Source organism: Endocarpon pusillum, assembly GCF_000464535.1.
Source record: "Endocarpon pusillum Z07020 unplaced genomic scaffold scaffold2538, whole genome shotgun sequence".
In the NCBI taxonomy this organism is placed as follows: domain Eukaryota; kingdom Fungi; phylum Ascomycota; class Eurotiomycetes; order Verrucariales; family Verrucariaceae; genus Endocarpon; species Endocarpon pusillum.
In genome coordinates this window covers 270,183-296,566 of record NW_006916203.1, presented here as the reverse complement: position 1 = coordinate 296,566, position 26,384 = coordinate 270,183, and the positions used below count along the sequence as shown (strand labels likewise).

At 49.2% G+C, this 26,384-nt stretch overlaps 10 protein-coding genes across 10 annotated transcripts; 2 read left to right on the top strand and 8 right to left on the bottom strand.

Moving 5' to 3' along the window:
* Positions 1-522: 522 nt before the first annotated feature.
* On the bottom strand, positions 523-4,139 carry EPUS_02876 (uncharacterized protein; the record flags this gene model as incomplete). Its single annotated transcript, XM_007803635.1, has 2 exons — positions 523-4,057; positions 4,117-4,139. 2 exons carry the CDS (start codon positions 4,137-4,139, stop codon positions 523-525), a joined length of 3,558 nt encoding a protein of 1,185 aa, XP_007801826.1.
* A 1,386-nt stretch (positions 4,140-5,525) lies between these two features.
* EPUS_02875 (uncharacterized protein) lies at positions 5,526-6,233 on the bottom strand (the record flags this gene model as incomplete). Its single annotated transcript, XM_007803634.1, has 1 exon — positions 5,526-6,233. The coding sequence occupies one exon, from the start codon at positions 6,231-6,233 to the stop codon at positions 5,526-5,528; it is 708 nt and encodes a 235-aa protein (XP_007801825.1).
* Positions 6,234-6,356: 123 nt separating this feature from the next.
* On the bottom strand, positions 6,357-6,713 carry EPUS_02874 (uncharacterized protein; the record flags this gene model as incomplete). The annotated part of the gene is made up of 2 exons (XM_007803633.1): positions 6,357-6,608; positions 6,675-6,713. 2 exons carry the CDS (start codon positions 6,711-6,713, stop codon positions 6,357-6,359), a joined length of 291 nt encoding a protein of 96 aa, XP_007801824.1.
* Positions 6,714-10,951: 4,238 nt separating this feature from the next.
* Positions 10,952-11,576, top strand: EPUS_02873 (uncharacterized protein; the record flags this gene model as incomplete). Its single annotated transcript, XM_007803632.1, has 2 exons — positions 10,952-11,354; positions 11,404-11,576. 2 exons carry the CDS (start codon positions 10,952-10,954, stop codon positions 11,574-11,576), a joined length of 576 nt encoding a protein of 191 aa, XP_007801823.1.
* Positions 11,577-11,873: 297 nt separating this feature from the next.
* Positions 11,874-12,962, bottom strand: EPUS_02872 (uncharacterized protein; the record flags this gene model as incomplete). The annotated part of the gene is made up of 1 exon (XM_007803631.1): positions 11,874-12,962. One exon carries the CDS (start codon positions 12,960-12,962, stop codon positions 11,874-11,876), a length of 1,089 nt encoding a protein of 362 aa, XP_007801822.1.
* A 563-nt stretch (positions 12,963-13,525) lies between these two features.
* EPUS_02871 (Carboxypeptidase Y) lies at positions 13,526-15,216 on the bottom strand (the record flags this gene model as incomplete). Its single annotated transcript, XM_007803630.1, has 2 exons — positions 13,526-14,691; positions 14,739-15,216. The coding sequence occupies 2 exons, from the start codon at positions 15,214-15,216 to the stop codon at positions 13,526-13,528; spliced, it is 1,644 nt and encodes a 547-aa protein (XP_007801821.1).
* A 537-nt stretch (positions 15,217-15,753) lies between these two features.
* EPUS_02870 (uncharacterized protein) lies at positions 15,754-16,397 on the bottom strand (the record flags this gene model as incomplete). The annotated part of the gene is made up of 3 exons (XM_007803629.1): positions 15,754-15,919; positions 15,975-16,173; positions 16,238-16,397. 3 exons carry the CDS (start codon positions 16,395-16,397, stop codon positions 15,754-15,756), a joined length of 525 nt encoding a protein of 174 aa, XP_007801820.1.
* A 1,444-nt stretch (positions 16,398-17,841) lies between these two features.
* Positions 17,842-18,499, bottom strand: EPUS_02869 (40S ribosomal protein S18; the record flags this gene model as incomplete). The annotated part of the gene is made up of 3 exons (XM_007803628.1): positions 17,842-18,139; positions 18,190-18,355; positions 18,496-18,499. The coding sequence occupies 3 exons, from the start codon at positions 18,497-18,499 to the stop codon at positions 17,842-17,844; spliced, it is 468 nt and encodes a 155-aa protein (XP_007801819.1).
* Positions 18,500-19,560: 1,061 nt separating this feature from the next.
* On the top strand, positions 19,561-21,077 carry EPUS_02868 (uncharacterized protein; the record flags this gene model as incomplete). The annotated part of the gene is made up of 5 exons (XM_007803627.1): positions 19,561-19,615; positions 19,667-19,923; positions 19,970-19,996; positions 20,054-20,243; positions 20,317-21,077. The coding sequence occupies 5 exons, from the start codon at positions 19,561-19,563 to the stop codon at positions 21,075-21,077; spliced, it is 1,290 nt and encodes a 429-aa protein (XP_007801818.1).
* A 1,338-nt stretch (positions 21,078-22,415) lies between these two features.
* On the bottom strand, positions 22,416-25,038 carry EPUS_02867 (uncharacterized protein; the record flags this gene model as incomplete). The annotated part of the gene is made up of 4 exons (XM_007803626.1): positions 22,416-23,936; positions 24,008-24,064; positions 24,148-24,219; positions 24,274-25,038. The coding sequence occupies 4 exons, from the start codon at positions 25,036-25,038 to the stop codon at positions 22,416-22,418; spliced, it is 2,415 nt and encodes an 804-aa protein (XP_007801817.1).
* Between the last annotated feature and the right edge of the window lie 1,346 nt (positions 25,039-26,384).

The following is a 26,384-nucleotide window of genomic DNA, read 5'->3' as shown; positions in this document are numbered from 1 at the left end:
TCTAGAGCAGTGAGAGTCTTTCTTGTTCTTAATTGCAAGTATACAACAAATAGGAAGCATGTCCGTCTCAACTACAATCTCATCTGCAGTCATCTTGAGGAGTAGATTTTGATTGGAGTAGTCTTATGAAGAAAATGAGCACTCACTCAAGCGCCGTTCGTAGCCACGCTATCGCACACCTCTTCCTGTATTCACAACCGTGCCCAGCGACCGATTACCATGCCCTCACAATCCAGACTGCTTCTCCCCAGCAAGCCGCGTGGTCCCAGTACCACCTGTCACCTGTGAAACATATCCTTCAGGCAGATCTCCATATTTCACACCAGTTGAACCACGACGACCTTCGCCGGGTCCCTACCTTGTCATAGGATCCACGTTGTCCCGAAGAGGTATGCTTCGACCAGCCTCTGCGGATGATGGGGGGTTTGTGCCGCCCATGGCTTGATAGGCAACATTGCCAGTGGGTGTTTCTCGATCGCCTTGAGACAGGGCCGTGGTACCAGTGCCGCGGGATCGGTCAGGTCAAATATTTGTGCCAGAAGCACCGTTACCAGAACCTGGTCCGGCTGTTTCAGAGTATCTGTTTCTGTCATGCTCTGGATCTGGCGCAGTGTATCCACCCGTAACGGTCTGTGCACCGGGATGATTGTTTTCTTTGACTGCATAATCGGCGTAAGCAGGAGTAGTTGAATCACCGCTGTACAGGCCAGGTGGAGGATCTTTGTGTAGCTTGTGCTTGACCTCGTGGTGCGGCAGCCCAAATATATGGCGCTTCCCATGTTCGTGGCTGTCCTCGTCAGTGGCACTGGTGCTAGTCTTGACAGCAGTATGGTCGTCCTCATCTTCAACATCGTTCCCTTTGGAATCTTTCCGGCGACGAAACAGACCAAGCAAGCCACCATGCTTCTTCTCTTTCTCGTCAGAATCTCTCTGCTTTTCGGCTTCCTTCTGTTGCCTTGCAAGCTCTTTCTCGTGCTCTTTTTGTTTCTTCTCCTCCAGCTTGATGGCAGCCTCATGTTCCTTTTGGTGTTCCTTCTCCTCCTTTTTGAGAGCTTTTTCATGCTCCTTCTCCTCTTTCTTCACCAGCTTCTCATGTTCTTTCTCCGCTTTCTTTTCCTCCCGATGTACAGCCTTCTCGTGCTCTTTTTCAGCCTTTTTCTCCTCTTTCTGTAGAGCTTTCTCATGCTCTTTTTCCTCCTTGGCTAAAGCTTTGTCGTGATCTTTTTGCTCTTTCTCTGCCGCTTTCCTGGATGCCTCCATTGCCTTTTGATGAGCTTTCTCAGCCTCGACTCGTTGCTGCGCTTCTATCTCGGCTTCGTGTTGAGAATATTCATGTGCACCTACGGCACCGGCCCCTGCAGCAGCAACGCCACCAATGGCTGCATTTCTGCCTAGATGACTCTCTTGCGGTTTCTCTCCTGTAGTAGAACCTGGTGTGGCAGTCGATGATTTCTCTGCCTGATGCCTGGAATGTTCAGGAGTACCAGCTATCCCAGGTCCTGCTGCAGCGGCGCTACCGATGACTGCGTCTCCACCATGGTAGCGCTCTTCCGGGGGGTTTCTTGCAGTATATTCTGATGCAACCGTTGATGGCTTCTCGCTTCGGTGTTGCGAATATTCATGAGCATTGACTGCCCCTACTCCCGCAGCAAGAGCACCACCACCACCACCAATAATGGCTGCGTCTCTACCATAGTGACGCTCGTCTGGCTTGTCTCTTGAAGCGTAGTCCGACGAGGCTGCCGATGGCTTCTCGAATTGCTGTTGCGGATAACCGTGCGTACTACTTGGCGCAGCAATGCCATCAACAGCTGCGTCTCTGCCATATTGGCGCTCTTCAAGCCTGTCTGTACCATATTGGCCTTGTTCTGGTTCATGTTTTGGAATATAGTCAGATGCTGCTGTTGCGGGCTTCTCTGCTTGACGCCTAGAATATTCATGAGCACCAAGTGCACTAGCTCCTACAGCTGCTGCGCCTCCAAGGGCCACGTTTCTTCCCATATGACTTTCTTCCTGTTTGTTTCCTACAGCATAATTCGACATGGCTGTTGGAGCACCACTCGTGCCGATAGCGCCTACCATGGGTTGTGTTGTAGCAGTGCCAGTTCTAGTGAAGGCTTGAGAAGCGCCACCCGTGTATGGTGCTTCATTAGTATCTTGTCCCCAACTTGGAGTAGCTCCATATCCTTCCACACGTGCCTCAGGGTATTGTTTGTCATCTAGACTAGTGCTTGGAGGATAGGCGGTGGTAGGGATCGACTCTCGCCTAGTTCCAGCCGATGGACGATCGGGCATGTCTTCACCATGCTTCTTGGCTGCATATGCTCCTAGACCAAGAGCACCAGCAGTGGCACCAAGGATGCCTGCATTCCGGCCCTTATGACCCTCATCAATAGCATTATTGGTGTCCAAAGTGTCAAGGCCCGAGTTTGTAGGCTGGCTGCGTTCAGATACACTGCCAACACCTTGAGAACTACCAACACCGTAGGACGAAGTTTCAGCCCCTTGTGCAGGGTGATCACTCCTATTCCCGGTACTGTAACCGCTGAGCCCTGAAGTTCCCGGCGGGACGCCCGCAGAGGTTTGATATTGATCTGTTCCTTGTTCTCTCAGAGGCCAAGAGGAGTCTCTGGAGCTGCCCAATGGTTCAGCAGTACCTTTAGGACCTTGCATGGACTCCATTGGGTCGGTAGCAAATGGAGAGCTGGCAATACCGTACGATGCAGTGGCAGTTTGGGATGGCGAATCAAAAGTTGTGGTTTCCCCTCCAGAGACTCCGGGTGTAGACGCACTTGGTACCCCGCCAGTGCCGGACAGATATTTAGTTTCCTCTATCAAAGGCTCGGCAGTACCTTTGGGACCTTGTGTAGCCTCTGTTGTGCCACCTCCAGCAATAGAGCTTCCGAAGTCGTAATAAGAAGTTTTATCCTCTGGAACTGGATCACGGCTGATCTCTGTAACAAAGGCTTCGGAATCAAAAGCACCTGGCATAACCTCAACCCTGCTATGAGGTTGGTCTGGTTCTTTGAGTGGCCAGGATGACCCTTCCAAATCTTGCTTTGGTTCGGAAGTGCCTGTAGAGCTTTGCAGAGGTTCTGAAGTCCCCTTGGGACCATCAAAGCGCTCAGTAGTGCCTTTAGGACCATGAGGAATTTGCGAGTAACCTTTGGCTCTGTCGAGGGGCTCAGCTGTGGTTTTGGTACCGCTTAAACCTTGATTATCTGAGCCGGATCCATACTCGCTGGGACGGTTCATAGTATCGTTGCTCGACACAATGGAAGTCGAAGGTTTTGCGTGAGGATCGACCCGCGGATCTAGACGGGAGGACGAATATGGGTTGTTGGGGTCCGCTTTTGGATACTGTGCAGGCACGCTCTCTCTAGAAGCAGGTTCGTTCCCTCTGCCTGTAGTCGTGCCACCTGCTCCTATGAAACCTCGTTCTGAAGCATAGGTGTTCCCTTCACGTTCAGGTTGGGAGTAACTGCCAAGGGCTCGTGTGGATTCACCTTCATCGCCAGCTCCTCTAATTGGATTTTTGGACTGCTCTGGTTGTCGATGTGGAGTGGGATTCTTAGATTCTCGGTCAACGTGACGGGAAGTATTGTCGCTTTTGTGAATTGGGTTCGAACTGAAGGCACTAGTCTTGCCTGCAGAAACTTGCTCTGCGCCTCTTGATTGAGTCAAGCGTGGGTCTGTTTGAGGATTGGATCTGGTAGTGAAGTCTGTCGACTGCGCACCTGAAGGATAGGAGCTGGAGTCTTGTGTGAAAGCTGCGCCGCTGGGCTGATCAGTGGTCTCCGACATCAATCTTGACTCCTCCGGATGTCCTACCACTCCAGATTTGATGCTGGCAGTACTGATGCCTTCTTGAGCTTGAGGTCGAGCTGGTGGCTCCAGATCAGATGTCGCTGTACCTGAAGGCTGTGTAGCGGCGCCCTCTGTGCGAGACTCGGGCGGGTGAGGTTCGTTATCGACAGTGGTGCTCGGTTTCTCAACGGCTGCTTTCTTGGTGCCATCGCCGTACATGAGTTCGTCATCGACATCGTGTCCAGGAGAACTGTCATGTACAAATGAGCACAGTGAAAACCAATTGGAGTCGCCCTACTGGGGACTTACAAAATTTTCTTAAGTGCTTGCATGGTAATATTAGATATTAGGAGTATCCCAACAGTAGATATCACGAAGATAGGACTGGTTGCAAAAAGAAAAGGTAGCTATGGCCAGGAAATACTACGCAGATGGTTGGAATGACAAGCTGTCGGGGTCGTCGAAGATGTTCCCTGTTATTTGGCAAGCTACTCGGTCCCGACGTCATGCAGCATATCTACTAACTACTGTATGGAGTATCTACTACGGTAGGAGGCATATTAAATGTAACCCCCGCTCTAGTAACAGCTTGTAACGCCAAGATAGAACGCCACAAATCGCTCGACTAGGACAATCTACCATCTATCTTACATTGAGCGTGCATCCCATTGGCATCCATAACCACCTGGCATCTTGCTGGCAATAATTGATTGGTATAGTTGTAGAATAAGATAAAATCAATTGAGAAAGCTTAACGTGTCGAACACGGTAAATGACCCCCTAGGGTGGTATGGAATTTGTACAAGCGCAGTAAGGGTATCTGTATGAAGGTTGTAAATAACAATTTTACTAGTGGAGAGGGTTAATTTAATATGCCTCCTACCGTAGTAAGAGCTGCCTTGACCGCCAAGCTTCCACCATGCCTGTTCTAAAGCTTCAACCAACCAGATTGGTATTTGTGTAAGTGTGGATTGGAAAAGGATGATGAAAGAGGTCATGCTGGCCCTATCCAACACCTAAAAGCTACCAGATCGGGTAGGGAAAGAGACAAATGGGGAAGTGGGGCATAAATATCCTTGATGTTTGGACCACTCGTACCATCCGGAGCTGCCGTGCTCGCCTCCCTCCTGAAGGCTCATTTCGATATCAAGCAGATCAGATAAAAATATATAAACGATCTAAACTCGAGTATGGATGTCAACGAGTCGGATGGACCATACTAGTGTGATTGTCAGCCAGTCCCAGAGGAGGAGGAGGATGACTGAGGCTGAATTAATAACGACCCCCCAAGAATACAAGTACTTACTCGGTCGAGATTCCAGTCTTTTCTACCAATTAAACCCTCACAAAGATCTCGCTAAGTGACACGCGCGCGAGTACTGTAGTTGCTCTTCCCCCCTTTTCGGGGAATGATATCAGACTACTCTCAGCCACAATCATCAACCTCAATACTAACTACCCCATACACAGTATTTAGACACGAGATGTTTGGTGGTGAGGGCCTAAGTCTACTGTAGGATTGGTTGTGGAGTGCCTTCGTCCGGGTCTATAGTGCAAAATAGCTAATTTCAAACGATGAAGCTTCTCTACTGCCTAGTCTGGTCTCTCTCATTTCGGAACTAGCTACCCCTTACTCTCTTCCCAGTGCTCCTCCTTACTATGTAATTCCCAAAGATACCATAGCCCCTCTTTCTCTCTTTCTCTCTCTACCGCAGCGTTCACAAGTCTTGAACTTTGAACGAGTCCTCCTGAGCAGAGGACACATGCAGAGTGTCTCCGAGAGAATACCACCCCTTACTGGAAGGCTGCCAGTCGTTTCCAGCATAAACCTGCACCTTTAACTCACCGTCGTTGCCCACCCCGAAGAAGTTGAGATTTCCTGCTCCCAAACTGACAAGAGCGGGCGCCGAGGCAAAATCGCCACCTTTGGGATGCCAGTCGCTTACCGAAGGCAGCCACTGCGCGCCATCCCAGTATTTGTAGTAGTACTGCCTGTCATCTCCTTTGAATTGGCCCACGATGTCGATCTTGTTTGGTGCCTGATGGACCACCTGCGGTGCCGTCTCGAAGGTGCCGCCCATGTTCTCCCACTCGGTCCAGTAAGACACGTCCCAGAATTTGTGGTAGAGATTCGAATTCTTCCCCACAGCCCAGAGGTCAACGCGGCCATATCCCCAGGATGAGGCGACAGGAGTGCCAACGAAAGGTCCGCTCAGTCCAGTGTGGTCTTCCCAGCCGGACCATTGGTCACCGCTCCAGTACTTGTGCTTGAGCTGTCCCTCAGGAGTAATACCGAGAATGTCGAGTCGATTGGTGCCCCAAGAGACAACAGCAGGAGGGCTGCTAAAATTGCCACCGAAATTCTCCCAGGCCCCGCCTTGCGGCTGCCAGTCAAATCCGTCGAAATACTTATGATAGTATGCCATATCGGTACCGCGACCTACAATGTCCATCCGGTTTGCTGACCATGATACTGCCGCAAGCGGACTGGTGAATTTGCCGTACAGTGGTTCGTATTGCTTGGCTGGGGGCTGCCAAGTAGTGCCATCTCAGAATTTGTGGTAGGCTCCACTGTCGGTGCCAAGGACAAAGTAGTCAAGGCGGTTGGGTCCCCACGAGATAGCAGTCGGGCCGCTGGTGCACTGGCCGTTCAGGTTTTCAAAGCCTTCGGTTGGCTGCCAATCGTAGCCAGTGTAGAATTTGTGCCAGACGGATGAGTCCGGAGCGATGCCGAAGATATTCATTTGAGGTGGGGCCCATGATACCGCAGAGATTGAGTAGTTGGTGGCGGCAGACGCTGTCTGGGCCGTGTCAGCATTCCTTGTTGAGTGTCCTCCGAGACAGTTGTGAGTGTGAAGGAAACTTACATGCCACAATGCAAGAGAGCTGATCAATAGCCTGAACATGATGGGTGGGACCCAACGTGGACAGATGAAGTTATGGTTTTGGTTTTCCTGCAACCGATTTCTAGAGATGGATAAGGGAGCTGAAAGAAAGAAATAGTTCGACAATTTGTAGTTGTAGATACAGTACCCCTCACCTTGGACATCTGCTATGGGATATAGACTTCATCACGCAGCATTAGGGTCCGGAGGTCTAGAAGCTCTCTTGGAACCTCCACCCACCCTCCTCTCATCTTAAGCCTAGCGACGCTCGCTGGGAGCCGATTCATGAGACCAGTCAGTGTGGCAGGACAATCACATATGATGGCCCTGCAGAGTTGCATATCTCGCAAGGCGCTTCATAGAATTGGGAAGGTCGAGAAAGTCGACGCAAAAGAATGGAGAAAGCCACTTGGCCTTCACATAAAAGCTGGGTTCAGAGGTTCTTCATTGGGCTTGCTGTGGGGGGCAATATGGAGGCCCGGAGCTGCAATATCGGATCGCCGACAAGCTTGCATCAGCGCATGCAGCTGAGTTGGGAGACCCCCTCTTCGCAACGGATCAACCTCATCGTGGATAACCGAGGAGGAACAACGAAGACGAACGCCGCGTTCAAATTTCCCAGCGAAGGCATACTCGACGAACCCAGTATACATTTTCGAAAGACTCTATCATGCCATCAGCACATTAGTTGATTGATTGAAGTATGAAGTTGGCAAAGTTGAGTAGACGCAATGGAAGCTGGTTGTCGAACTTGCTGACTAATCGACGGATCAGTGTGGAAATAGCAAGTTGTTCTATCTAAATCAGCGCGCAGAGTGCGCATTTATACGTACAGATGCTGCGTAACGTGAAACGCAGATACCAAAAATACATGCGGATCTTATACGAAATGCGTATCAGATCTGTTACAAAACGTATATAAAACGCATAGTCAAACAGCGCTCAAACAGTTCAACACTAGTAATCTATCGTCTGCCAAGTAGTTAGTGCTAGCACGTGACAGACTCCGTATGTTGTATTTCTAGGAGTGATACCCGTGATGAGTTACCCGTGACACCCGTGCCGCCGAAAGGTGACTCTAGAGCATTGATTTGGCTAATCAGAGTACCTTCCAAGCACTGACAGAGCCAATTGAACCACATAAGCTGGGATTAAAAGGTGGACGACCACGCAATCAGAACATTCTAAACAAATCAGATTTGGTGGGACTGTGCATCATTGCTCTACGTAGTACAGGGTTTAACGTCGCGCTACAAGTCACTTTTTATCGGCACTGTGTGGGAGTCTGAAAGTTTGTTACAAAGCCAGCGGGAGCAGATCCAGATCCAGCCGGGCGATCTTCCGCGGACGGCGGCCAGAGTGTCTCCACCATTTAACTCGTGGTCAATGGCCAATGCTCTGCTGGACCGCCAACGAAGTTGTGTGTAGGTGTCACGGCAGGGTTGTTGAGTTAACACGTCATTGCTCCTCCTGCTATTTCGAGTTCGACTTGGCTAGGATATTGGTAGCGGAATTGTCCCTGCTCTCACTCCACCCGACTGGGCTTCGCGCCTATCCACCCCGCGGACAATGCCTCAATTAACATATATCGCACAATTGAAGCTCAAATAAGGTTACCTAGAGAATTTCCCACAATGATCTCTCGATAAATAAGCATCAGGGATATATAATTGAAGGATATCTGGATCGGCCTATTCTTGAACATATTCCTTCTCAAAGAAGCCGCATGAAGGCCTTGATATGCAAGACTTATCGCAACACCAGACCACGAAGATCGACAACGCTAATTGAGGCATTCCAACCCCCTGCTTGCCCGCGGAGTGGATACGTATTATGTCCAGCCACTCCCGCAAGAGCTTCTGCGACAGCCGGACGAAGGTCCTCATTCTTCAAGGTTGCTCAGGGCTGCTCAGCCTGACATCAGACTAGAGCGGCGCCTACTCAGGATGGAAGCCGTGACAATAATTGGAGAGATAATATCCTGTGTCCTAGACTCTAAAGAAAATGTAACCAGTTAATTGGTGGCTATTAAAGCGGGGTAAAAGTGACGCATGCCTCTTACTACACGAGAGAAGAATGGGCAAGCACCAACCAAGTTGCTGCTTCTTGTAAGCGACATCTACTATATCTTCATACCGCCACGGGACTCAGTATGCTTGCTGATGTGCGTCTAGACTCCAGACCAGACTGAGGAAAGCGTTACAGCTACTCGGACCACGCGCCATGGATGCAATCCATTCACTATTTGGTTCCGTACGATGATTTATGCACATCATCGTCGAGAACAATTATCTCATCCTTCCAAACGTGGCACATGTCGAGAGCCACTGTTTGAAGATAAACCAATTGATGTTCTCACCCTCTTGGCCTACCGAGGAATTGAGCGAACATCCCAATGCGTGCATGTTATCGGTGATTTCTCCATAAAAGCCAAGCCAGGGTTGGAGGTCCAAGCTTACTTACTAACTCCCGTACTACGTTAGTACGTGGAGAAGAGCTTTGAAAATGACGCGGTATTGGTCCTTAGCAATATAGCAGACGATTTGTCATTGTAGAATCATCGGAGCGCTCAAATGACCATAGTTGGACGGTCATATGGCCAGAATTTGGGAGAAAAGACGTCCAAAATAACACCATTTCATCGGATGTTAGATGTCTAGCTGCATAGTTCTATGCAAACTGATCATGCCACGGTTAGGCCCAAACTAAGCACTCATTGATGGTAATTTTAGGCGTAACTTTCAGACCGAAGCTTGGCGCCAAAATTTATGAGACTTCTCACATCCCCTTCCTCTCCCCCCCTTCTTCATTCCCCTATTTCTCTACCAATACTCACTCAAATTAAGGGAACAATGGATTCTGAACGAGGAAACAGACGACGCGTCTGCCGAAAGTCTTATTCGATAGATCCTCCTTCTCCTGCGGCCTCACGAACGCTAAAAACGATGCTTGATACGCCGCGCCGTGCGCGCCTTCTTGCTGACGCACGCCACACAGCTGGCAAACTGCCTCGTACGCAGTTATTTAAGATACATAATGTATCTAAAGCAACTGGCTATCGAATCATAAAAGAGGGTACTGCGCGCAGCAGCGAGAAAATCCATAATCGAGGCCGAAAACGAGTACTTGCTCTACACGAATGTGAAGCTATTGAGGCCGTTGAAGATGCCAGTTTTGGCTTTGCTTCGTCAAGCCACTTAGGGTGGCACAGACTATTAGTATAGCAAATGGCTCCGAACGTGCAATTCAAAGAAATATGAAGGATTTTGGTGTGAGAACCTATATGGCTGCACAGAAAAAAATGCTCTCACAAGCACATATTGAAGCCTGAATTATATAGGGATTTGAATGTTGATATTAGCAACTAGATGCATTTAAGAAGTTTCGATGGTATGATGAGTCCCATTTTGCTACTTGCTTGCAGCGACAAGCTCGAATTCATCGTCGAAAGGGTTTTGAAGCTCGAAATGCTCTCTCAAAGACCCAATTCAAGTTGAAGCGCCAAAACCAATCCGTACACGTGTATGGCGTTATTAGATGGAATTTCAAGGGTCAGCTCCACTTCTATACTGGCTCTAGTATAGGGGGACGGCTTGTTCAAGCTGACTATATGGTTATTCTAGAGCAAATCGTCGCTCCTGAATGGGATAAGGATCGCGTTTTAATCGAAGATAATGATGGGCCTTATGGTACCAAAGGCAAAGGTCTTAACAAGGTTAAAGTACTCAAGGACCTTCTAGGGATCAAATGGGATATGAACCCTGCTAATTCGCCAGATCTCAATCCTATTGAGACTATCTGGAGGATAATAAAGCAGCGCTTGAAGTCCAGGGGGGTTATCTTTGAAGAAGCTGTGCTGCGTCAAGCTATCCAGGAGGAGTGGGATAAAATAACCATTGAGGAGATTAATAGGGCTATCTCAACAATGCCAGATAGAGTAGCTGCCCTAAACGAGCGAAATGGGCGCCCTATCCCCTATTAAATAGCTGTGTAGCATAGCAGGAATCTGAGAAGTCTCATAAATTTTGGCGCCAAGCTTCGGACGGCCTCTTCCTGCTAAGTATTGGCGTTATCGACAAAAGGTTTCAAAAGGGTAAGATGGAATGCTGGGTGGAGATTGGCGTTCACGATCTGCTTCCAATACGCAAAGTGTTCCTCTGTGTAAGCTCTCGGTTATTTGCTTCGTACCCATCGTCTTCGTCCTGCTTCGATCTTTTGCCAAGGCCACTCATCAATGATCTCCTACTAGTACTAGTAGCATGGCTTTCCGCGCCAAGGTGAGGAAAGTCCTTAAAGGGAATAAGAGCAGCGGCGACGATGCTTCTGGCAGCCCCCCAAAGCGAACCGATATCGAGTACTATAAACCAGGCGAGATACCCCGGTCCAAATATCGAGGGCCTTGGAACCAAAAACATCAGGACCAACTGCATGCTTTCTCTTTCGAAGATGCATTGCGCGACCGGAAGAATTCTATTCCAGCATCTTGCTCTCCTAGAGGCACACTGGCGCAGAGCAGGAGGTCAAGCTGGGTGAGCCGGGCGAGGTCAAGCCTGGGCAGTAGAAGTGGTATGGAGGATGGCAATGCGGAGCGACGGAAAAGCCATGCCAGTCATATTGGCCAGGTAGCTGAGGCTAATGAGGAGGGCGCCGATGTTGAAGATGGTAAGTACTGCTGCATCAGTTCCGCTGGACGCTACTAACTTCGGGGCAGTTGGCCTGTCGAGAAGAGTAACCACCGATCAAATGACCACTAAAGACGTAAACAAGCTTGAGTTGGAAAAGACCATCACTCCAAGCGACCTGAGGAAGGAAAATGCTCAGCCCTTCACGCCGGCCGAGCTCTCGAAAGCCATGACCGCAGCCGCTATCAGACCAGAGAGGTAACACTTGTATTCATATTTGGCGCGGTAGCGTTTATCTCGGCCGCGGAGCAGGGAGGTATGAAGCCAACTTTTTTTGTGCTCACTCTTTGCGAGGATGTTGTGTTTGGAATTGTAATGCAATCTTACGACAGGACGGACAATAGATAGAATAGGATGGAAATTGAGCCATAATGATGTGCCACTGGCCCTTGAGATCCGGCATGAAATAGATCGACCCTTTCATTCACTAGAAGATGACATTCATTTCGCCAACCCAACTCCATCGCAATGCCGAAGCCGACTTTTCGAAACCGTTCATTTAGTCCTCATGCGTAACCGCCATATCCAATACCTCTACTCTTCCCCTCCCCTTTGTCTCTCCACTCACAAACTCACCCAACCCTTTAAAAGCACCGGGCTCCACAAACCCAATGACCTCCCACTCCTCCCCCAGCACGTCCTGACTCTCCACCTGCTCAATATAAGACAGTATCCGATCCTTAATCGTCCCCTTTCCTTGTTGTTGCTCTGTCTTCTCGGCATCATCACCATCTTCAGCCGTAGTACCTTTCGACTTCGCTGCCTGCTTGGATATCGCGGTGGGACAGGTGACTCTCAGCCTCATCCTCGCTCTCATCACAGGGATAGGTTGCCAGGCGATCAGCGCCTTCATGGCTTCTAAAGCCTGACTCTTCGCGCTCTTCGTAGTGACCACACCCGTCCACATCGGCATGTCGCTTTTCTTGCTCTTCCCTTTATGGTGCCTATCCCCACCATGACCTTCATGTCCTTCTCCATCGTCCGTGCCCGGTGTAGCGGTAGCCGGCGTAGCAGCCTCACTTTCTCCCCTGCTCACCGGTACTGCCCCATTCTTCGCAGGACCACCAAGTCCACTCCCCGCCGTGTTGGCATTTAAATTCAACCTCCCCAACTTCTCGCCCAAACCCCCCTCCACAGGCCGATGTCCCCCCTGCTGACTCAACAACTCCAACGCCTTCCTAATCATGCCAGAAGTATAAACCCTCTTCGAAGTCGGATCCACAAGCCTGGCCCCCACCAAATCCAGCACCTCCTTTTCCAACCTCTCCCGCTCCTCCCTCCTCTCCCCAGCACCCACCTGCAACTCGCCCTTTTCCAGGATCTCCTTGATCACCGCATCCTTATCATAATTTTTCCCAAAAGCCTTCTCCAGGTCCGAGTTTGGTGCCGCGGCGCCCTTGGACACGTTCAAGAAGATGGTGGGCACTTGCAGGACGTTGTCGAGGTCGGTTTCGGCCCCGGAGCGGTATTCGAGAAGCTTGTTCTTGTAGCAGGCGAGTTCGAATCGGGTTTTGCGTTTGCGGTAGCGGACGAGCGAGATATTGGTCAGGGTTATGCGGTTGGCGGGTTGTTGGATGTTTTGTGGCATTTTTTCCGGTGGCCGTATCACTTTTCTAGGCTATGCAGAGAGATGTGGTAGGTGGGTGAAAAAGTGAAAGTGGGAGGAAGTCGAGGATGAAAAGCCTCCAGTTGGGAAGAAGATTTCTAATCTCTTTCTAAACAATATCCAAGGAAGAGCATATATGGATACCTTACACGGTGGATGAGTTGTCGCAAAATAGAACACCCGCATGGAATAATCACAGGATACTGGTTACTTCGGCAAAGTATACTACCTACATATATCGCTTGTGCGCTCGTAGGTTTTCGAATGTCTTGGTCATTTTTGGAGACGACACTACCGTGGATGACTCATGCGATCAACCAAATACCAAATACCACGTGGGTAGCGCGTTTGAATGGGCTCTGGCTCACGGCTGTACAAATTTGTATACTTGAAGCTATTACCTGGTGCATCCACCGTGCTGAGATGAGAGCCAGCCGAGACCAGGCAGATAGTCAACGTCAGCTTTGCAAGCTGTTCAACGACTCCTCCAGCTCACGAGCTTGTTCCCTCCTCTATAGTGCGTAATGCTCATTGGAAGTAGAACCTCAAGCCCATTCTTTTGCGAGCCATCGGTTAAAGAACTCCAAGCCAGCCTCTGGTTGATCAAGAGGTACCATATGTCCGGCAGCATGAATCCGCATGAAGGTAAAATTTCCATGTGATTTGACTTCCCCAATCTTCCTGCCTTGGCCTCCGACCTGATCAATTCTAAGATCCTTCATCTCGGCAGCAGCAAAATCCTTGTGCCCTGACCATTCGAGTGCCTCCGCCCAGGCTTGATTTCCAAGCCAGTTGCAAATGAAATCCGCGTCACCCGCGTAGATCAAAACCGGCATCTTTTCAAGAAGTGATGGAACAAGACGGTGGAATGGCTGCATCCAATCACCCTGAAAGAGGAAATTGCGGTTGATATCAAAATTACATGAGTCGTAGCTGTCGACCTCCGCGCCGATAGCTTCCATGACAGAGCGCTGGTTCAGCCACTTTGTAATCCATCCAAGCTCCTTGTAGCAGAGATTACTGGTATCTTCGCATTGTCCTCTCACATCGTAGACGTTCTGGCCCGTGCGTTGATAGGGGCCGATCAAAGCGTTGTTGCAGTAGATGGCAGCTGGCACACAGGTCCAGACGCTTTGACTATCGTAGCAAGCAGAGATAAGAGACTGGCAGCGTGGAAGAGAATTTTCCATAGATTGACAACCTGATCTACCGACGACAGCGGGCCAGCCTCCCTCGCCACAAGCCATGGGTTTGTAATACGCATACTGAGTTAGACCATCAGTCAATCCATTGCCAATCAAGACACTCTTCAGGTTGATGTTGGTTTTCTTGTGTGACACAATCTCATGGGCGAAGACGGGAATGTAGTGGCCAGCATAGGACTCTCCAGCAATGTGGAAATCTTGTTTTGCATATTCAGGGAATTGCTTGAAGAACAAGGTAAGCAAGGCATAGACGTCCTTGCCTGCAGCGGTCGTGGTGGAAACGCTGGAGCCGGAATAGGAGAATCCCACGTTTACGGGTTGATCCAGGAAGATGACACTAGCATTCGAGTTCCATGAATAAGGATTAGGGTCAAGCTTCTGGTGCTGGTTGACTCGGGCGGGACCAAGCTCAAGAAACAAACCAGTCAAGGATGAGCAGCCGGGACCACCATTCAGCCAGAGTACGACTGGGTCATTCTCGGGATCATTTCGAGACTCAAAGAACCCTGCAATGGTCAGTAAAAGCTATGGCGGTACAGATGTGGCGTCTTACAGTAAAAGAGATGCTTATCGTTCTCGTTGTCATCCAGGTACCCACTGTACTGTTTGACTCCAGGATCAACCTGCAGAGAACTTGGGTCGACTTTCTTGACCCTCAAGTCATAGGTGTCAAGTTTTCCACTGAGCTCTCTTTCTTTCTCTCCTTGCTCGTTATCAACCCATACACTTTGTACATCGCTGCCTCGAACAATGTGGTCCCACTCATGATCAGGTCTGCGTGTATGTTTCTTTGGTGACGAAAAGAAGCTTGCCTTTGCCATGTCCTCAGGATACAATGCAGTGACATCGTCCCAAATGGCTCTGGCTTCGTCTGTGAGACTTCCCAGAACATTGTTCAGGTTGTGTAGTTGTTTGGACCAGGCATGCTTTGCTGCCTCTGGAAACTGCTTTGGGAATTGGAAGGCTTGCTGCGGCGGGGGGACAACTGCTAATGCTGTCCCAGCAAGGAACAACGATGCGATGACCTTCATCCTCTAGTTACCGCTCAAGTGATTGGGAGAGCAGCAGAAAAAGTCGTTCCTTGGAGCTTGCTTATGCGACCTCGATGACGTCGTCGGACGGATAAAAGCAGGGACGGAAGTTTGTATAAATAGAAGAGCGGTAACTGAAGCTTTAGAACTGTATGTAAGAGCAAGATAACACATTCAACATGGCGATACAACAGTGGTGCTATGATGAATCACTTGATAGAGAAACGTGGATGATTGCGCAGGGCCGAGGGTGCCTGATCTGCTAACACTGGCAGTCTACGTCGGCTGGGAGACCTGCAGGGACTCTTGGCAAGACCCTGATCACCCCTGATCAGCCGCCTGTACCGGACATGGAGCGGCGGCAAGCTTTACAACCCAGTGCTCTGCTGTAAGTCATGGTTCTGGTAACGTGCAACTGATGCTGCGACGGATGTAATATGATTGATTTCTACCTGAGTATACGCTATCATCCGCATATCATTGCGAGTACAGGTAGTCTTCAGCTCATTAACCATTTCCAGTCAAGGACACTCTGCATCATGAAAATGCGTAGAGTACCTTTGCAATCATTATCGTTTCAGGTACTGAGCGACAATTCGCTCGAGCCATGTCGCAGGTATAATTCGACATCTCTCCAGCGTCGCCAGAAGTGAGGTTGAGGAACCCAAAGAGTGTATTGATGTTGTATGGAGGATCTCCAATGCTAGACCACGGTGTCAGTAGCGAACAGGGTCGCATTGCCTCGGGGCCTTGCTCACGTATTATCCTCATAAGTATGAGTAATCTCGATCTGGAAGTCTGCAACCCCGTTGTATGTGCCACTAGGTAGCCAGGCACGTACGTATCTATCAGAGCAAACCCCTGGCAGGGATTGGGATGGAGGGCTGAGACCAACTGCCCACGTCAGAGAGCAGCTAGCTGGGCTGGCTTTTGGTGTGTTTTGGTCATTGAAAACGACTAGTGTTATTATGACAGGTCAGTACATCGTTCTTGCTCTGATATGAGCCATGACATCACTTACAGCTAACAGTGGTATTCTTGGTTGACTTGGGATCTGCCTGAAACGGCGCGTCAATCTCCAGCCCGCTTATCTCGAATTCGCCAGAGAAAGCTGAAGCAGACGAGCTTAAAAGAGACAAGATGAACAGCACTGTGGCGCTGCCAAATCTGATCAATTCCATCGCAGAGTTGAGAGCTACTTGATATGAACAGATAAGTGTTTGACGACGGATGAGCAAAATAGCGTAGTCATAGGAGAAATGAAGGCCGCTCTGGCTTTATATCCTGAAGCTGGTGGCAAACTCTGAAGATGGTTCCTGCTTCGCTGAGATGTCAGTGGAGACAGCTGGGAAGGTGCCACTACAGTCGATGCTACCTATGTCAGGCTGTAAATCGATATCCGATATTTGATTGCATCTGCTTGTTGCTAATTGTGGAGCTCGTGATCTGCAAGGCTAGAATGTCAGGAACAGGACACAAGGGTTGGGAAGCATTCCTCGGACCCGTTCATACGTAGTAGGTTGGTGCTTGACCGGCGAGGACAAACCACTTGGACGAAGCAGATCATCCTGAATTAGCTGGAATGCGGACGGCCGACACTATAGAACTTCTGTGCAACAACGCCTTTCCAGGGTGTGGAGGTCTCCGGATGCTTCGCCGTAACCAGTCAAGTTGCCACAGATCATATCGCGTTGTACAGCTGTGGAGAATTAGGTTAGCCTCATTCAGTGGTATGCTGGTTCTACTGATCTGGAAAGGCTCAGAGGTGTGAGAATAAACAATAACACGTGATCATTATGCACTTGATCCGAGATCAAGCAACTTCTGTCTCACATATAAAATCAATCGGAAGGACCGTGATTTCTAAAGCGGTTTCTCGAACAACGCAATCACTCTCAAAAAGAGGAATGAAAGTTTGCTTCAGCACTGATACGCTGAAGATACGTCTCGAGGGCAAAACGAGTGCAAGACTCGCTTGCTAAGCCCCGTGCTTTGGGTAAAAGTCAAATCCAATGATGCACCGTGCAACGTTCCGATGCGATCAACATGGCACTCCCGGCTGCATGGCAAGCTGGCGGTCTCGGATAGCCGCAGCTGTTGATTGATCGACCCGGAAAGTATCGATCCCCGGTTTCTATGGCCCTCAAATAGATTGTAATGGCGGTGAACCAGCCATGACATTGGGCGAGATCAAGATGCGGAATGGAAAAGCCCGAGAGGGGTTCGGATGGGTCTATAGAATGAATCAGTTTGAGCCACACACCAATATGTGTCAATATTCATTCCTCTTTACTGTGAGGTAAGTGACCTCTGGGAAGGGCAACAAATCTTGACAACCAGAGGTGCACGGTTCATACACATCACACCACTTTCACGATAATCAGAAGAAAAGCGACATTGAATGGATCAAGGATCTAGCAGTACACCAAACCCAGCTTCCGACGTCGGGTACAGAGACCACGGAGCAAGAAGTTTCGGGTCGATTGCCATCGGTTGCTAGAATGAACTCACTTCTATTTTCCATGCTGCGTAGAGTGGTGACACTGGTAGCCAGAGCTTTCTTCGTGGATCATAGTGTTTCACCAGTCGCTGTACACCACGAAGATTGTACCGCCAACAAATAGTCTAACCCTTCTTCTTGCTGACACCAACGGTACGACCTCTTCTGCCAGTGGTCTTTGAGTGCTGCCCTCTAACTCTCAGGCCCCAATAGTGACGCAGGCCACGGTGAGACCGAATCTTCTTCAGCCGTTCCAAATCCTCTCGAAGCTTGCTCTCCATGCTGTTCGCCAAAACTTGAGTGTCTTTGCCATCGACAATATCCCGCTGCCTGTTCAAGAACCAGGTAGGAATTTTGTATTGCGTAGGGTTTTGGATGATAGTGACAATTCGTTCAAGCTCTTCCGATGTGATTTCGCCAGCACTACAATGGATCAATCTGTGAAAGCTCAACAAACAGATGTCGCGACAAACCGTTTGTTCAGATCGACATCAGCTTTCTTACAGACCAAGTTGGAGTATCTTCGGCCAACACCCTTGATCTTGGTCAAAGCGTACATGATCTTTTGTTTGCCATCGACGTTGGTATTGAGGAGACGTAGGATGAATTGAAAGTTGCTCTTCTCAGAGCTGACCAAAGCTATTTACATCATTAGCCACTTTGTCCATAATGGCAAGCCGAACGTTCAACTCAGGTGACATAATGGTCACGGAATGGTGCCTGGTTGAGGATACAGTGATGAATTGAGAGTGGCACCGACTGCAATTAGGCATACATACACATGATGGGTAACTCCTGGGAGCGACTGAGGCTAATGACGATGGGGTTCTTGCAAGACACAGGATTTCGAGATTGGTTTCCGCTTCAGCTTACGGGTGAGAATGTGTGTGCGAACCACTAGTCCGAATTTGTATTAAAATCTTGGCGTTCAGTCCTTTTTGACCCCATCACTTAATACTACGTAGTAACTACCAGTACTTTAAGGACCATAATGGTAATCCATAAACGTGATACCTATAATGTTTGTCTCGTTCGAAGCAAAAGTCGATGTATCTCTTCTGCTCTGGTGGCCTCAGATAAGCGAAGCGATTATATGTTGCGAGTCTCCTGGTTGCGTTTACCCGGAACGCTTCGGGTGCTGCACTTCGAGCAACCTCATTTTTGTATGGTGATATCCTCGTTTATGTTGGCCAACTCGTCTCTTCAGTGTTCCGAGAACTTTATGTCTTCTCAACATCCATCGCAAGCTGTTTTGGCCGTGTCTTGAATCTTCAGACTCCAGACCTTATATCAGACCTGCTGTGTTTCAAACACACGTCGCACGAGACGTTCCCCTTAGCGTCTTTGCATCACTGAATTCATTCTCCAGCTCATCGATACACCAAGACCTTCACTAGGAGGCCTGATTCAGCCATTGTATGTATTTCACGGTTCTCCGACAATTCATGGTCTAGAAACGCGAGGGCTTCACTTGGCATCCGTCGAAACGGCCAACGACGATATGATAGTCTCCCATCCTGTACAGCCATGATGTCTTCTGCCATACGATGCTTCGACCCGCGTTTTATGTCACCTGCAAGAAGTTATATTTTCCCATTGTTAAGGCTACAGTGTCTTACACTACCTGCTTCGGACGTGTAAATCTGACCAGAAAATTTCACACTCATTTGCTTGGGACTTTGATAAAGCAGCAGATATCCCTGGCTTTTTAAACATACTTTCTTTAGTACAGCTAGCCAATCTCTTCCTATCATTCCAATCTTTTCATCTGTATTTCTTTCATTCATTACCAGTTTTCACACCATTTTTCTTTCAAGCCTGATACCATCAATATCTTATAAACCATGCATTTATCATACTGCCTTCTGGCATTATCAGCTTCCTATGGGGCTCTGGCAGGTACGTTGATCATGTTATTATCAGAGAGGACTGTTACTGATTTATGTAAAGCCCCTAGAACGCAAGATCATGCCCTTGCAAACAGTGGAACAGCTGACATTTTCAAACGTACCATGGATGGCCTGCCCAGCGGCATGTGCCTGTGCCCGTGTGCCCAAGGTCAAGACAACAAGCAAGATCTAAGCAAAGATGGTGACAAGAATGCATATGGCAGTGAGGACTACAACAAGGGGACCTATAATGGCGGAATGTACGATGGAGAGTACGACCAGAGGCAACAGGAAGCGGACAAGTATATCAAGGATAAAGTCAGTCATCCGGCCTCTTGCGAATTGCGAAGCTAACGAACCCCAGTATATGGCTCTGATGAAAAAGAATGAGGTATGTGATCTTCCGCTCACCATGCAATGCAACATGGATGCTAACATTTTGCCCTAGAACAATGACAACGAGAAGAAGAAAAGGCGCCAGGAGTATGCGTTGGACAAATACTCCGGAAATACTGTGATGATAGAACTGGTTCACGTGTTGGTTGAAGTTGAAATTGGTAGCGGAAAGCAGAATAAACACTATGCAATGTCTAAGTGGGTAGTTGATGGAGGCAAGGAGAAGACGAAAACGTGCCTCAGTGAGTCCTTCTCATAGCTGCGGAGACGCAGAGTTTTACGGGGCCATTATCCAGCTGACCAGATTTGCAACAGTGACCGCTGCGGAAACCATGACAATTGGGGCCGGCTCATGCGATGACGGCGCCGCCAGTGGTGGAGCTGCTGCTGCTACTGGCTATGCCGGTGATGACAAATATCAGAAGGAGAAGGAAGATGCCAAGATGATGGATGATAAAAAGGAGTATGACGGTGGCAGCGGTGGCGCTTACAGCTCTTCGTCCTATGATGCCGGTGCAGCCACCCCATCCTATTACGTGGCGACCTCAACCTATCCTGACGGCACTTCCACGTATTCCTACACCACCTCAATCTATTCTGCTACCTCATCTACCTACTCTGATGCCGGCGCATACACCCCATCTCCCTACCCCATGGCCTCAAATGAAGGTGAGAAAGGAAAAGATGTGCAGGACAAGGGGATGAATGACAAGGGGATGAACGACAAGGGGATGAACGACAAGGGGATGAACGACAAGGGGATGAACGACAAGGAGATGAAAGATAAGGAGATGAAGGACAAGGGGGTGAACGACAAAGACGAATCCAAGAAATCCTCCGACTCATCCTCAATGAGCGACCAAACGAAACTCGAAGATGGCAAACCGATTTACGTCGTCCGCCGCCAAACCGGAGGCACAGTCTCGCAAGTGATGGCGCCCTTCATTGGGATGAATGACACAATAATCATGCCCGCTTCGGTGGGTGCGCCGCAACCTCACCCTGGTGTTGAGCTTGTGGAGGACCCGGCAAAGGATGTCGGGAAGGACGGATGGAGTAGTGTTTGTGGCATGTAAGATCGAACCAGTACTACTAGGAGTGAAGGAATGAACTGATTGGGGCTGGAGTCGGCTGGCGTGGTTTTGTGGGCGATCGTGGTTCAATGTCGACTTTTACATGTAACTAGTTAGTGCCATGGGGTTCAATCTCGCTGGACGCGAAAACCCTCATCCTGGCAATGTCAAGGTTCGGAGTGTACCTACCTACTTAAGACTAATTAGGGCTTTGTACAACAACAGATTTAGAGATATTTGATGGTTGATGATTGTCTTTTCTCCTTTGATTATGGTATTCTGACACTATTCATCTACTTATTACATAGTATTATATATAAAACAGATAAAATATTCATCTTTTGAACTCTTCTTTGCCCAACAGTATCTTATGTTCTCCTAGTTCCCCACCACCAAACGTCAAGGTTCAAGGTTGTCGCAGTGTCTAGCGATAAAATCGGTGGTCTCGGCTGCAGTGATGTAAAGCAATCTCGGTAAGCAGCCGAAGGAAATTCTGCTGCTATAGTTGCTCTGAAAGAAGCACCTTCCTGTACAGAGATCTTGGATGGGGTATCCTCGTTTGGGAAATCATCCGACACGACCCTCTGTGCTTGAGTAAATTTCTTCTCGTGCTGCATTCAGCTATTGTTCTGTTGAGGCCCCTCTCCTGAAGCAGAGCTCGGAAGTTACTCGGAAGTATCTGAGTGGTTGAGCAGGATGTCGTCTTCTCATTGTTTCTGATGCCCGATTCCCAACATCTAAGAGTTGTTACCACCCCTGTAGAGAAAACGACTTGTAGCACAACATGCAGTGATGGCCTGCAACAAAACCCGTTCCCATAGTTTTACTGTCGCTTAAACCTCTTTTTGTTCCGTAACGAACTTTGGAGAAACAACCCCCAAAAACGTTGCAGTAGGAATAGTCAAGGTCATAAGTAGACCGCTTGGGCGTTGTGGAATTGATGAGTATTAAAATCACGTGGGTGGATATGCCGGATAACATGAGATGCAGCTCTTGATGACACGGAAGTGAGGAAAAAAAGGGAAAGATGAGCATAAGACTATTTGGTCGCATTGTATGAGCGACTCTGAGCAGCAAATGCTGTAAGTGGGTAGCAATAGTGTGGCCTTTGGCCAGCTCAACTGGAGCTTTTGATAATTCCCATCCCTCTCTCCTATGCGAGGTTCATCGTATTCATCGTATCGTGAGAAAGAGTGGTTATGATTTGATCCGTAAGCATCCTTTCCGTTTCTCTGTCATCCTTAGACGCTGGTCTCCCCAAACCCCTCCATAGCTTGATCCGCAAGCTCTGCTGACTCTGCTTCTACCCTCCTTCCAACGGCCTCCTTAAGCTTGTTCCTGCTAACGACAAGCCCCCTCCGCCAACCCTCCCGCCTCACTCAGATTCTCACAGCTTGGGTAAAAGAAAGCGGCCACCGCGATGATAACGTACGCCGCAATCAGTAACGCACCCTCCAGATAATTGCTCCTCCCATCGATCATCAGATAGTTGACAATAAACGCACTAGCGAACAGACTGATCGTCTCGAAGAGACTAAAGTAGAGACTCATATCCCTCTGGAGGCACCAACCCAGCAGCACGATCAGAGGAGTGACAAAAATAGCAATCTGAATACTACTGCCCAAGGCGACGCCAATGGCAAGGTCCATTTTGTTTTTTGAGGCGACAGTCACGGCGGTGACGTGTTCGGCCGCATTTCCAACAATAGGTAGGATGATGAGACCGATGAAGGCTTGGCTAACTCCAGTTTCTTGTACGAGGTAGTCGATGCTGTTGACGAGGAGTTCGGCGCAGACTGCCACGAGAGCAGTGGCGACAAGAAGAAGTAGTACAGCCGACGTCCGCGAGAGTTGCTGTTGGCCATGTGAGTCTTCTGGATCGATGATGACCGTAATCTGCTGGTTGCTTGGCATCAGATGGGGTAACGGCTGAACAGACAAGGGAGCGATGATTGGCGATGGCGTAGTGTGGCCCATCTCTGGCATAGAGGTGGTTCGACGGATGTTTGGGCCAGCCTTGGGTAGTCCTAACAGACCCGGTGCCGAGGGAGTTTGGCTTGTAGATGACTGGGAAAATATAGCTGGCGACAAAGCTCGTGGGATTGCAGCTCGAGAAAGATCACGGAAGTGAAATGGTCTTTTGAGACTCGTGTCAGGCATGTCCTGGACCTCGTTGACGAAGGCAACCTGCGGCAGCGAGGCCGAAGCTTGTGCTGGCATTTTATCCTTGGCTTGAGCTCCTTGGGTAGATTTCTCGTCAAGGGTTTTCTCTTCAGTAACTTCGTGAGCCTTGGCTTGGGGTTTCGACTTCTTCGATTTTCTGAACTTCTTTTTGTGCTTCCTGACTTTCTCGATCACTTCCTCTACAGAGTTATTTTGGTCTATGCCAAAATCTCTTGAGTTAATTCCTGTAGACGTGCGACGTGCTCTCCTGCTTTCTCGATCGATGTCTCCTTCATCACCGCTCATCACTGCCTCGAAGCTGTGCGATGGTTTGGGTGAGAGCTGTTGAGGTGAACGCGTTCCAGGGGTCACATTTTCAAAGACATTGCTCAAAGGAGACGAGACGTGATAGGTAGAAGGCACTGATGGGGCATCTCTGGAGCTGACACTGGACTTGCGACGCTTTCGGCGTAGCGCACGCTTGATGCGCTTGGCTGTAGTATGAGAACCCGAACTGCCATCCGAATCTATATCGCTCGAAGAGCTCGAGTCGTCTGACGAACTGGAAGCATTTAACATTTCTGCCAGCACACCAGGATGAGATTCCTCGTCGATCAGGTGTTGAGGCGTGCTCTCATACATGTAGGCGTGAGATTTCAGCTGAAACAGGAGGTACAAAACATAGACGCAAAGGAGAACCTGCTTGGAAGTTAGTCTTATGATGTTTTGTGAAAGATGGCAGATCTTACCACACTGGTTCCTCGACTCACTTTGAGCACTACTCTATCAGCAATGTCGCTATTGCTGAATGACGCATGAAACGCTGTCTGAGACTACCGTCAGCTCTTCGGCAATCTCAAACAGCAAATAAGGGGAAATGATTCTCTAAACGGGGGCAAGGGCCGCTTACTGGAAGGAGCAGGCTGACCACACTCAAGCTGAGCAGACAAGCGCTCATCTGAGATACGGCGGGATTGTAGAGCTGGAGAGAACAGTGAGCGATTAGCTATAGCGGTGGAGACGAGCTGTGACTTACCTGTTCCCGGAAACGGAGCCCTCCAAAGAGGAAGCACATGCCCAGGATTAGGAGCAGGTTCGACAAAATCGAACCAAGCGCAGCCGCTTGAACAATTTGGATCTCGTTGGCAACGAGAGCAATGATAAAGACGATGAGCTCCACGGCATTTCCAAAGGTAACGTTAAGCAACGCGCCAATTGTGTCTCCCATCTTGGTAGCCACGCTTTCAGTTGCGAAGGCCAACAAAGATGCCAGAGGAATGATTGCTATTGCATTCATGGCGAATACGACAGTAGGACTGATAGCGCTACTTTCTCCTTGTGCTCTTTCTACTACACCGACAATAATGCCAACAGGGACGAATATCAGTAGCCAGTTGATCCAGCTACAGAAGATTATACGTTTGCAGTCATTGTAAAATCTTTTGCGCATAGGCAATTTTTCCTTGGAGCTTACGGCGGAAGATGTGGGAGATACTTCTCCTTCTGCTTTCTCCGAGGTAGGGGGTGGAGCTGGTGGAGGCAATCCTGGGCTTCTGTCGTCTGCAAGTGTGGATTGGGAGGTGGGTTGACCATCTTTCCCTTCCTCAATGATTTGACTGCCAGGCACTGCCGTGGTTGTAGATTCTGTGAAGCCATGCTCGCCCTGGATGGATGAATGGTTCAGGGTCGAGGTAGAGGCGGGATCACTCGGAGGTGGTGTAGGACTAACATGCGGCTTGGTCCGGAACCAAGATCGAATGCGAGTTGATAATGAGGGATCAGTAGAGTCAGAGTCGTTCATCGAGGTATGCGAGATCCTGGAAGATCTGAAGGAGAGATGAGCGGATGAAGCTGTCAGACAGCAGGGTGGTGGAAGATGGATATTGGAGGCCAGAATTCCTAGGGCTGTAAGATAAGATACAGCGTGGGGCGTGGCTGTAAGGAAACGGCTTAGAAGCACAATCCCCCAGCAAACGAACTCTTGGGTTGTGACGATGCCTAGCTTGTTCTAACGGCGTCCACACTGCCTACCAAGACCGCGACGCGCGTTTCAAGTAACCTTTAGGGTAACAAGTCTTAGCCCTCTAAGAAGTTAGACGGTCAATGATCCGAGGAATGGGATCGTGGAGTTTGTGGTAATAATCTTGGAAGAAACTGGGTTAATGCTTGCTTAAGAACGGACGACAGTTCTACTACGTATTGATAGCAGCATTGCATGTTGATGATGCACATTGCATATGGATGATGAATAATGACTCTAGTCTTCAATTCTTCCTCCATCGTTGCTACTCTACTTCTGCTGGAGGAGTGAAATGTGAATGGTTTCTAGGACAAGCGCAAGCAGCAACTTGCTGTGTGCCTTGGTGGCCCAGGAGATTCTGCACATAATGTTATACAAAGTTCCTTCACTAAGACAACACATGCTCTAGAACTCTCTCCACATACCAAGGTCACGGTTGAGTAGTTCCTCAGACTCTCTGCCTTTACGACCTCTATCTCCGGCTTGAACTTCCGAGGGGCACGTGGCTGTGCAGCTTGAAGCATTGTGGCAAAGAGCCAGGAGTGTGCATCCGTCATTGATACCGACCCTGTACTGGGCAGCGTCATTGTTGAGCCGCCGGCCTGCAGAACCCTCTAGGTTAGACGAGGGGGAAAAACAACTTAGTTGATAGACATCTCTGACATTCTTATTGGAAGCACGACGTCTAGGATCATGTCACATCCTTCGTTGCAATTACAGCGTGAGCTGGAGAGCTCTATTACAGCAGCTCTTACAGCGCGCAGGCCTATTCTCTCTCATATTAATGCTGATACGACGTGGCTACTGTCTCTTCCATATCCCGAGGACGCCATCTGCCCGCCTCGGCGGTGTCGTTTCAACATTCTTCTGGACCCGTGGCTAGTAGGTCCGCAAAGTGACGTAGCGGGGTGGTTCAGCACACAATGGCATAGAATTCAGAGCAGTGTGCAAACCATCGAGGAACTGAATGACGTTCTCCACGAAAGAGAAGAACTTGAGCTTCATGCGTTGGAAAGAAGCACAAGGGAGAGCTCAGAGGACCATGATACCGCTGGGCCTGACGCTGGCAGTTATATAGACGCTGTGATCTGTTCGCACGAATTTACAGATCATTGTCACCGGAAAAC